Below are 12,251 nucleotides of genomic sequence, written 5' to 3'. Positions count from 1 at the left end.
ATGCCAGGAACAGAACATGAGGCCCACAGAGCAGACGAGCCAGACCTGCCGGCCACCTCACTACGTGACTCATTCCAGGTGATGCCTCAGGATGCCAGAGAGCAGCTGGCAGGACGCTCCAGGCAGCAGGGTGAGGGGACCCCTGAGCAGACGAGAAGTCAGACGTCAGAGGCAGTTAGAAGCCTGCTGAGAGTGAAGGGTGGCCCGCAAAAGTTATGCCCACATTAAATCCCTGGAAGCTCTGAATGTGACTTTTGAAAGGTTCTTTGCAGATGTGGCTAAGTTCAGGATCTCGAGATGCCCAGAATTATCAGGGAGGGTCCTAAATGCTATCCCAAGTGTCCTTACAAGAGAAAGGCACAAGGAGAAGGCAGAAGACAGAAGACGGCCATGTAAAGGTGGAGGCAGAGACTGGATGGATGTGACCAGAAGCCGAGGAAGCTGCAGCTCCCAGAAGCTGCAAGAGGCAAGGAACAGATTCTCCTCTGGAGACCGCAAAGCGAGCGCAACCCGTGGGACAGCTTGGTTTTGGACTTCCGGTCTCCAGAGAATAAATTTCTGTTGTTTGAAGCTACCCAGTCTGTGGTACTTCGTTCCGGCCAGCCCAGGACACTGAAACACCAGACAAGCAAGGGCAGGGGAGAGGACAGCGTGTTCAGAGGTACAAGAGAGAAGAACTCTGCTGATGCATGAATGTCCTGATGAAAGGAGCGAGGTGGCCCGCGTGGGGTGGCAGAGCGGGAGGCTGAAGGGCCAGCTGAAGGCAGGGTACGAAAGGTCTCAGTATCCCACGAAGACCTTTGGGACCATGGGGGACCCCAACGGTTGGCAGAGGAGTGACAAGATCAGATTCAGCTTCAGTGAGCATGACAGTTTAGAAACCTCGAGTGGTTGTGAAGGCTGAGAGAACAGGCGAGGGGCTCCCGAGCAGAGATGCCTCTGGCTCAGACTCAGGCATGAATTTGGTGGGGTGGGGGACAGAAAGGAGGGTGGGTTTGACAGACATTGCCGAAGAGAGCTGAGCAAATCACTGAAGATGATCACAGAAAATCAAAGATGACTCGGGTCCTTGCCTCAGGCCACCAGTAACCAAAATGGAGAAAATGGATGGAGAAGTAGGACGGAGGGTGAAGAGAAAGGTTTGGGTGTGGAGTTGTGAGCTGTGTGTGGTGCAATGGATCTCCAGGGAGAGCCATCCGGGGGCTGGGAGAGGGAGGGACTCACGCACTCCAGGGACGTGGGTGAGGGACAGCAGCCTGGTGTCCACATACAGGTGGGTCTCCCCGGCCCATGGAAGTAGATGAGCCCCCCCAAGGCAACCCTGGCACTGTGAGAAAAAGGCGACGACACCCTGAAAGGCAGGTGAGGACCAGGGCAGGGGACAGAGACTGCGGGAGAAGCAAGAAGGAGGAGGCAGGGAGGACACTTGAGAGCCCAACAGGTGGCACGGAAGTGGTCTGAACGCTGCGCCCCAATCTGCGTCCTGCAGTTATTAGCTGGGCCATCCTGGGCAAGGGACTTAGCCCCTTGGAACCTCGGCTTCTGCCTCTGTGAACGTGGATGGGAATGGTACCTGTCTTGCAGGGTGGCTGTGGAACGAATGACCTAACAGACAGGGGGGTTGGACAGCGGTCTGGGGCACAGTATGACCAATGGGTGCTGGTCACAGACATCACAGTCTTAGCAGCCAAGAGAGGGAAGTGTGAGGACGACACCAGGGCAGAGGTGCCTGCTGATGCGCCCCAGGGAGCAGCGAGCGTGTCCTGGTGACCTGTCCATCCCACTGGCGGGTAGGGCTCCACAAAATGCCAGGTGGGCATCCAAGAAAGGGGTCTTCAAAACCCCAAAGTAGCTAAGAGTGACAAACAATGCAAATAGATCAAGCCAAGGGAAAAGAGAAGTCACTGGATAAATCAATTGTGGGAAAAATATAAAAGCAACACCATAAAACAGTTCAAATGAATGACCAAGAGCTCTCTGGATTAGTGTGGACAGAGCGGAAAAACAGGGGAAGGAAAGCAAGCAGCAGAATGGAAAGTACAGTCTGATGTCATTTAAGTGAGGCTTTAAAGCACCCAAACAAGTCACCATCTTATTCAGGGCCACTGACACAGTGGTGACTACAGAACTCTGGGTGGGGCAGGATACACCAAGCTTCCTACGGAAGGGGCAGGACGGGAGAAAAACGGGATGGAGGAGGGGCACAGAGCAGCTCTAGCTGTATCTGTAACCTCCAAATCAAAAGGTTGGAAATAAAATTACACAACGTTTACATTTGTGGAATAAGAGCAGTAGGTATATGGGTGTTTATTACACAATTCTCTTGGGTGATTAAAATAGTTCATGATATTTTAGACACTGAGACTATTTCTGAAAAAACCAAAACACTGGATTTCACGATGAGACTAGTTGAGTCCGTGGCAAGATCGCTCTCAACCTTTCGGGGGCCTCAGCAGCAGCAGTGAGCAGCCGCCCAAGTGGGAGCCCCGTGAGGGGTAGAGCCTGCGAGGCGCCGCTTTCGGGAAGCTTGGCAGAAGGGAAAAGAGTGGGGTGCACTCAGGGTCAAGGCCAGGGCATGGAAAGACGAGGGAGACTTAGGCACAATTATAATCTGAAGAGAAAAGCCAATGGCAGAGATTGGAAAAACAAGCAAGCTATGAGACGAGAAGATGGCACCAAAGAGGGAAATGAAGACATCTGCCCTAAAAGGGGGATAGGACGGCCACGCCTGAGACACAGAGCTCACCACAACTGAAATGTGGAGCTTTTACACATGAATCCATTCTACATATCGTTACTAAAAATCTACCAGATACCAGACTCCACGCTAGGTCACAGAGATAAGTAAAGTAAGACCAGTCCCTACAGTTAGGGGCTCCGAGTCTAGAATGGGAGAGAAACTACCATTTACAACATCCAGTAGCACCTGGACAACCCTAAAACACACACCAGACGGGCCTTGTGAGACCGGGCCCAACATCCCGCGCTCCTTCTCCAGCTCGGCTGCTCCCCAGCACACACCACCACACTTCTCTGCACCTCAGGTTCCACACCTCTAAGACAAGGACGAAGTGACAAGCATGTCCTTACCTCACTGATCCTGGCGCATGGTATGTCACACAGTGAGGGCGCCAGAAATGGCAGCTGTCGGCAGCAGCAGCAGCCAAAGGAATAATGTTAGTATCGTGCCCAACGTTGCGCATTTCATACCTGATATGAGTCACTGCATGTTCAGTGGCCATGAAAAGTACTTGACAATGAACAGAGGGACAGGCTGGACTGAGATGCAGGTGGGGCCTGGCACGCTCACTCCCATGTGCGAAAACGTGTGTGCCTTTGCCCAAGTAAGAATCGTAACTCAACAGGGACCTTCAGGCACTACCAGTGACCCGCAACGTGGGCTTCTGTTACAGGGAGGTGGAGACTGATGGGAGTCAGGGGGCGGGGCATCCGGAAGGAGCAAGGAGGTCGGCATCAGCAAATGAAAGGGACTGGGCAGGATACCTGTGGCATCAATGGCAGGAGGGGGACAGCCCACAAAGAAGTCTGGGCTGTGCCTGAGGGCATTAAAGAGCTTGAAGAATGTTCAGTAAGATGTGACTTCATCGTATTTCTGTTTAAAGATGACCGGGATGGAGAAGAGAGCGTGTACTTGAGGGGTCATGTATTTATTACAGAAAGAAAGGAGACGTGGCATGGGTCTCACTGAAGGTAGGAAGTCAGAGGAGGATTTCGATGGTCCCCAGGCTGTGGATCTGGGGGACTGAGTAATGCAGATGGTGGTTCCATTCACCGAGACAGGGAGAAGATGGAAAGCTTCTATTTTCCCTGCAAAGTGAAAGGCAAGGTCACCTGTTTGGTGCCAGGCAGGGCGAGGTGCAGAGGCTTGATGACAGTGGCAAAGGTCTGAAAGAACTGCCAAGGATAATGTGAAAAGCTGCTGATGAGGGACAAGGAAAGGATTTCCAAGCACGCTGCAGGTCCAGCTGTGACTGGAACCCATCAGTTTGCAGTGGCACCAATTAGTGCAGGACGGGACCCTCCCCCCCAGCTCAGCAACCAGAGTGGAGGAAGCAGGCAGACTGGGGGTTGGTGGGCAGACAGGTGGCCAGAGCTCTACCAAAAGGACAAAAAAATGGGGTAATGGTGGGCACAGGCCTGAAAGGGTGGGAGGAGAGAGGGAGCAGCTGAGGCAGAACAGCAAGTAAAGGCAGGAGGACAGTGGAGACGGAGCCAGAGGCCTCCAGGGCACGAAGGCTCAGGGCGGTGGGAGAGGAGAAAGGAGGGCAAGCGTGGTGACAGAGTGGGAGTCCACCTTTGGGACTTCACAGGAAAGGCAGCTCTGGAGATAACAGAGGAGAAAGAGTGACCACAAGTGCGGGTGGTGGGTGGCTGTTACAGGGCAGAAGCAGCGAGGCTGCCCGTCAGGAGGCCTGCTCTTGGCCCCCGATACAACTCTTCAGCAAACAGACTGCGTCAGGCACCACGCTCGAGCCACAGTGCGGCCCCTACCCTCCTAGAATCGAATATATGGTGATGATATATGACAAAGGTCAAGGAGTGTCAAACCCCGACCCAGGATAATCTCATTTTCAAGAATGTATCCAGAGGAACGAGTAAAGCCCACAGAAGAATAAAACGGCATCCTTCATGATGCCCGCTGCAGCCATGCTATAAAAAGGTTCAACACAATTAGGAATGTGAAGATTATGAAGATGGACAGTGTCTGTGACACGTGGATGAGCTTTCTGGGGTAGAAAATCTGTCCTATCATCTCTTTATCTGCAGCACGAAGCCCCATGCTTGGCTCACAACACGCACTCTAACCTGTCTGAATAAAGGAACGAAGGGAAGAAACGGCATCACATTCTGATTAGACCAACGTGGGGGAAATGTAAGCACCTAGAGAAGAAAACGGAAAAGTAATCAAAATACTAGGAGAGTGGAAACAGGATGACTTTTTCCTCATTTGAAAACTACATTTAATCCTGTCACACTGCTTTAACACTCAAAGGTGAGCATTTGCTCTTTTAAAAATTCTTGGATCAAGGTAGAAATATAAACCTTAAAATTGCAGAAGTTCTTGAAACTAACAGTGATAAAAACTTGGCATACTATAAAAAGTTACAAATGTGGTTAGCCTTTGTGGAAATCCACCCCCAAAGAAACTGACACAGGTAGAAACGATGCAGGGCTATTTGTTGCAACAGTTTTAAAGCAGCAAAAAGAAGTCGAGATAACCCAAACGTCTAGTCTACATGTGCCCGGTGGAGTACTACACTGCCGGGAAAAAGGAACGTGGCAGCTTTCCTTAGCTTGCTATGGACCGATCTCCACGACACCCGAGGCAGTGGGGAAAGCGAGGGACACGCCATCAGGCATAGTAGCCACCTTGCATCTGGGAAAGGAATGAGGACATACGCATGTGTGCTCAGTTATTTGCATGTGTGAGTATTTTTCTAAAGGTAAGAATAAACCAAAACTTAATAAAAGTGGTGTCTTAGGCACCCCTAAAAAACCTGTATGGGAGGGAGAGGGAGAGACAGGATCGGATGGGGAAGGAAGTCAGATTTCTCTGAATGTACTATTTTACAGTTTGCCTGTGAAATCATGTAAAAACAGTTTAAATAATTATAAGTCTAAATGAAATCAAAATGTAAAAGCTAAAGTAATTCCTAAAAATAAGAAGTAAACGAAAACAAATGAGCCTAACTGCATATTAAGTTGTCAGCTTATCCACAAAGACAAGGTTAATGCAAGTGACTCGAACACGCGGTCATGTGGTGACTATGCATCTCTAGGGGGAGGGGGCCTAAAACCAGAAAGAACTGCAAAGGAATCTTAAATTCTGTCCAGTAATTCTGCCATGTTGTTAGTAATAACACTGGCATTTTTATTCTGAACACACACATACGCGCGCGCAGGCGTTAACGCCGCTAAGCAGCAACATTTGTACTGAGTAAAAATACATACATATAATCAAATAAGTAAAAGCCCTATAACCCCAAATTTGAGTTGGAAATACCCGTATACACTCATGAGGAATTTTTATTTTTTTGAGAAAATCAATTGCTCTGTCACTAGAAGCAACGACTAATCTCGCAGCAATGAGCACCCCCAGGACCCACCCTCTGAATTGCTGTTATCATCTCTCTCTCATAGGAGCCAGGACTCCTTGGAGACATGGCCAGTGCCAGGCAGCAGCGAGCCATCAAAGTCTCCTGGGTCACGTCAGGATTCAGGAGCCCACTTGAAGGCTTCCCACTGGTCAGAGCTCGGATACTTTGATCGTCAAAAAGAATGATTACCAAGGATGAAAACATCTAACTGGTGTAAAATTCACAAGTTCATACTAATACTCAAAATAAACACATTTTAAAAAGCTCTATAGTAACCTCTATAGATTGTTAAGACACCAACTAATTATTCTAGAAACTGGTAAACAAAGGGGGTGAAAAAAGCATTTCTCCTGTCTTCCCTCGACAAACGGATTTTCAGGGTTACCCACAGCTGAGGGGAAGTTCTTCACAGAAGAATCCCAGCTCTGAAATGAAGAAGGAATGACGGAATGAGAGCATCGTGGTTTTGCAGTCTCTAACGAAAGCTGGGATCTAGGCAGTGACCGCCATGGCTGCTACTCGGTTGATGGGAAACGCCGTAACGCACAGACGAGACTGACCAAACCTGGATTCCGTGACCACACCGCTTTCTGCTTCCTGATCTGATGCAGCAGGAAAACGCAATAGCACAGCACCTCCAACATCCTGTCACCGTACTACCCAACAAACCGGAGTGCGACAAAGACTAACTTCACTTCCGGTTTGTAGGACATACTGAGAATGGAGGACCATCTCAGACGACACTATGGGGACACATGAGCCGGGTCCCAAATGCAGGAAACCCAACAGGACTAACGAGCTCATTTCCTCAACAAATAAATAGCAGTGGGGAAAAGGAGGGAGAACTTCAGAAATGAAGGGATTTAAAGACCCGTCAGCCAAATGCAATGTGTGGACCTTGTGTGTCTTCTGACTGGGAGAGACCATCTGAGAAGAAAGACACTTATGAGAAAACTGGGAAAATTTGAACAATGATTAGATATTAGATGATACTAAGGAACTACTGCTCATTCTTACACTTGTGATAATGGTACTGTCATTATGTTTTTAAAGTGTCTATATTTCTTAGAGTACAATACTAAAGGATTCACAGCTGAAATGAGATGGTGTCTGGGAAATGCTTTTACCTCGGGTGGATTTATGTCGGTAAAAGAAATGAAAAGAAGACTGGTCAAACGATAGATAGCTGAAGCTGGGGGAAGAGTACACGGGTATTCATTTGAATATTCTCTCTACTGCTGAGTGTGTATGAAAATTTCCATAATAAAAAGCTGAAGAAAAAAACAGAACTGGCCCCTGATAATAAGAATGAGCGCTGTCTCTCTTCCTACGGGATTGGGGGCACGGGGCACCAATCGACCTTCGGTTCCTGAATCACCGAAATCTAAGCTGTTTTCTGAATTACGAAGAGCAGTGAAATAAAACTACAGAGAATGTGCTCCAGAGGTCTGCAAGGTGAGTGTTTCACACCTGATTGTTTGGATCTGTGAGGTACCTCACCACGATGGGGATGAGATAGTCGGAGAGCACCACCGGGCAATCTGATCTGTTTTCCTGTAGAAAAATGGCGATAGGAGGAATCTGCTCCATCAGCTCAGTCCGCACTGTGGGCTCTGCAGCGATAAGAAGCAGAGAAAAAAATTATACAAGAATAAGCCACGCGTCTTATATAGTACATACTGATAGTTTCTAGCTTTTCTTACTAAAATACTTCATCAAAAAAAATTAGACAAATACAGTTTAAAAATCATTTCCCATTTAGAGTATTTATGCTACAGACAGGCTTAAAAAGCTAATAAGCTACACAGCAATTTAAAAACATAAAAAGAAGAGAGAATGACGACTCTATTATAACAAGCCATATATAAACCGAGGAGGGAGCGAGAAGCCTGCGTGCTGGGCCAGAGTCCAAAAGCCATTACAACTAATGGCAGACACGCCAGACCTATGGGTTGTGCTTATTTAAATTCCAGCCAGAATGTATACATTATAAGTAATTCTTTCATAAATGCACTCCCCCGCAATGCACGCATCCCAATGATTTCTAAGGCAAAGCATTAAACAAAAGAGCGGCTCTAGGGCCAATAGACCGCATTAAATTTAACACAAATATATAATTGCTTCAGCACTGTAAATGGTGACTCATTTATAAAGAGAATCCATTTAAGGACTCAAAACATCCACTTGGGACTTTTTAAAAGTGTTGTGTCATATTCTTATGAATATTTTAAGCTAATAGGGGAGCTATATGGAAGACTTATTTTTTTCTATTTTCAGTTAAAATCCTCAAACTCTAAAGCAAGCCTAAGATTTCTGAAACTTTCTGAGGCTGTTCACCAGTCATTATAAATGCGGGGGGAGGGGTCGGGGGTGCAGAGCTGCTGTCGGTACTGGCAACCCCACTACTCACTCATCTTACTCATTTTATTTGGGGGGAGGGGGTAGCAGCTTAGTGTCTGCCCTGCAGCACTGTTTTTCTTCCAGGAGAGCAATCATGGAGAGGTAGAAAGAGAAAAGAAAAATCAAGCTCAGTCTACAAAGATCACAGGTGAGGGAAACCAATGACTGGGATTGTTCTAATGCAAAGGACTCCTTTCGATTTGGTATTTCTTAGCAACCAGTACTCTGGCAAAACTCATGGAAAACAAAAGGAGTAACTGCCAGAGCAAAGAGCATTCATCACCATTCGTCATTCTAATCCCCTAAAAATAAGGATCATTTAACGCCAAACAAGACACCCGCTCTTCATGACAAAGCCCATTTATAAAATGTATGCATAAAATGTGTTGATGAATAATTTTTTATATTGGCTATCATTGGTTATAGGAAACGCACAAATAACAAGTAAAGGTGTACACTCCTTGTACAAACCTGCATCTTCTGACAATCTGACCACGATCGCCATGACTGTTAAGAAGTCTTCTTCATCATTACCGAAGTCCCGGAAGATATCAAGTAGCCCTCTGGCGATAATCTGACTGTAGAGACAAGAAATGACCCACACAGTTACATGGGCAACATGGACTGCCAGGTAAGGGCTACAAGCAGGTCGTACAAGCAGGGAGAAAGGAAAGTCAGCGACCTCCATCCAGAGGGAGGAGCGAGCGTCCAGGAATGGCCAAAAGCGACCACTGCAATGGGGGTCGACATCCTACAGGCACAGGACTGTATCCTCCAGGCTGGAGGTCACAGGAGGTCGACATTGTCTGCTTGGGATAAGGGAAAACCATTTCTCCTTTTCTAACTGATTTCCAGGCCTAGACAGACGTGCAGGAGAGGTACATGCCAGTGGCAGGGAATTAAGTGACCATGAACACAGAAGGAAAGGCCCCAGAGGCAGCCAGGGCCATGTCAATCTCAAATGGCCTCTGCCCACTCGGTGCCAGCAGCATCCCCTGCCCGCCCCCGCCCCATGAGGTGGCAACCGAAATTGTCCCAGACACTGCAAATGTCCCCTGGGGGCAAAATCACCCCAGCTGAGAGCCACCACATTAGAGGAAGCTGGGCAAAAGCTACAAGGGAATGGACTGACTCTACTATCTTTGCAGCTCTTCTGTAAATCTAAAATTATTTCAAAATAAAGTTTAAAGACAAAACAAAACACAGAGTTGTTTTGTTTTGTTTTTTTAAGCCACAAGGAGGTAACACTAAACCCATTAGAAGAAAGATTATAAAAAGAGTACCTAGTGCTGGCAAAAATATAAAGCAACAGGAATGCACAGACATGATCAGTGGGAATCCACACTGCACAGGTGATATGGAAAGCAATTTGACAGTTTCTCAAAATGTTAAGTATACACTTATCACTAAACCCAACAATTCCCCCTTGGGTATCTACCCAAATGACATGAAAAAGGATGTACACACAAAATTGGTACCCAAATGTTCCTATCAGCATTCTTCCAATACCCACAAAATGAAGCCAATCCCAGTGTTTGCCCGTGGACGCAAAACACAGGATATCCTCACAATGGCATTCGACTCAGCAATGAAAACGAACACACCAGGTCCTGGCAGCAACGGGCACACATTTCAAATGCACTTTGCTTGTAAAAGCAGCCAAACAGAAAAGACTAAATATCACGTGATTTCATTTACATGAGATTCTAAAAAAGGCAAAACTTGAGCATCAAAAAACAGATCAGGGGGCTGGCCTGGTGGCTCAGGCGGTTGGAGCTCCATGCTCCTAACTCCGAAGGCTGCCGGTTCGATTCCCACATGGGCCAGTAGGCTCTTAACCACAAGGTTGCCGGTTCAATTCCTCAAGTCCCGCAAGGGATGGTGGGCTCTGCCCCCTGCAACTAAGATTGAACACAGCACCTTGAGCTGAGCTGCCGCTGAGCTCCCGGATGGCTCAGTTGGTTGGATTGCGTCCTCTCAACCACAAGGTTGCCGGTTCGACTCCCGCAAGGGATGGTGGGCTGCGCCCCCTGCAACTAGCAATGGCAACTGGACCTGGAGCTGAGCTGCGCCCTCCACAACTAAGACTGAAAGGACAACAACTTGACGTGGAAAAAAGTCCTGGAAGTACACACTGTTCCCCAATAAAAAGTCCTGTTCCCCTTCCCCAATAAAATCTTTAAAAAAAACCCACAAAAAACAGATCAGTGGTTGCGTGGGCCAGCGGTGGTGAGGGGGGATGCTGACAGCAAAGGGGCAAGCAGGGAAACGAGGGGGTGATGGGGACGTTCCAACTCAATTCCGGGCATGGTTTGTGTGACAGATACATTTACCCAAACTCACCTTACTGGAGGCTGTGAGTGGCTGAATTTCATGCATGAAAAATGTGCCTCAATAAAGCTGTGTTTTTTTTCACATTCAATATTATTTGATATTAGTTTCAGGTGTACAGCATAGATATATGCATCCCTATGTTCGTTGCAGCATTATTTATTACACAATAGCCAAGATATGGAGGCAGCCTGGGTATCCATGAATGGATGAATGGATAAAGAGGTGGTACAGATATACAACGGAGTATTACTCAGCCATAAAAAAGAATGAAATCTTACCATTTGCAACACCATGAACGGACCTAGAGGGAATGATGCTAAGTGAAATAAGTCAGACAGGGAAAGACAAATACCATATGATTTCACTTATGTGTGGAATCTAAAGAACAAAATAAATGAACAAACAAAACAGCAACAGACTCATAGATACAGAGAACTGATGGTTGCCAGATGGGAAGGGGTGGATACTGGGTGAAAAAGGTGAAGGGAGTAAGAACTACAATTGGTAGTTATGAAATAGTCACGGGGAGGTCAAGTACGGCCTAGGGAGTATAGTGAACACTACTGTAATAACTACGTACGGTGCCAGGTGGGTACCAGACTAATGGGGGGACCACTCCATAAGGTGTATTAGATGTCTAACCACTACGCTGTCCATCGATAAAGCTATTTTAAACAAAGACATTGAGGAGGGAAAAATTCAGTGCGATCAGCAGTGGCTTGTGGTGGCCTGGAGGCCTCGATGTGCAAGAACAGGGAGTGGCACTCCAGAAAGTTTCCTCTGAGCCCCTGCCTGCGTCTGTCTGCTCCCCTGAGAGCCTGACGGTCTGGGAACAATACATGTCATTTCTGGCCATGCACCTGGAGAATTAGCGGAAGTCAAAAACCCAAGTGGGTTTTCAGGAAAGGAAGACTAGCAATGTGGAATTCAAAGGGGCAGTCTTTTGGCCCAGAATACTACAGGAAGGAATCCATCAACTCAGGCCTGTTCATAGAGAGACTTACACCACCCCTGGGATGAAAGGTCGCGATCTGGCAGCAAGGGGGTTTGGGAAAGTCGAAACAGACTCCATAAAGTCCCTGATGACATTTCACTGGCCCACCTCCATGTCAGCCTCCCCTGGGAAATCAAGCAAATAAGGTCCCCAATCTCCTAACAGGGCTATAGAACAGATAGACAGATCTGCCTCCAGCCTCAAGAGGTCACAAGGGACCTGCCCTCCTAAGGAAAGTGAGGGCCCTAAAGCAGGGACAAATCCACCGCAGTGAGTGCAGACGGGAGAGAGTTGCAGCCTCACATCGGTGCGTTGGCACCAACACTTTGGAAACCCCGCTCCTTTATGTTGTGTGACCTGGAGAGGTCAGACTGGACCAGCATCGGCCTCAGTCGTTCCCATGT

The 12,251-nt window shown here is 47.6% G+C and overlaps 1 protein-coding gene across 2 annotated transcripts in view; it reads right to left on the bottom strand.

Moving 5' to 3' along the window:
- Positions 1-12,251, bottom strand: part of LOC117016146 (serine/threonine-protein phosphatase 4 regulatory subunit 1) — a 70,626-nt gene that overhangs the window by 30,325 nt on the left and 28,050 nt on the right. For both annotated transcript variants that reach the window (XM_033095260.1, XM_033095259.1), the window contains exons 4-5: positions 8,991-9,097; positions 7,590-7,732 (exon numbers count right to left, since the gene is read on the bottom strand). In XM_033095260.1, the coding sequence (XP_032951151.1) occupies positions 7,590-7,732; positions 8,991-9,097 (250 nt within the window). The remainder of the gene's footprint in view (positions 1-7,589; positions 7,733-8,990; positions 9,098-12,251) is intronic.

Source organism: Rhinolophus ferrumequinum, chromosome 23 (assembly GCF_004115265.2).
Source record: "Rhinolophus ferrumequinum isolate MPI-CBG mRhiFer1 chromosome 23, mRhiFer1_v1.p, whole genome shotgun sequence".
NCBI lineage: Eukaryota > Metazoa > Chordata > Mammalia > Chiroptera > Rhinolophidae > Rhinolophus > Rhinolophus ferrumequinum.
The sequence above is the reverse complement of the archived record's forward strand: the minus strand, read 5'-3'. Positions and strand labels throughout refer to the sequence as shown.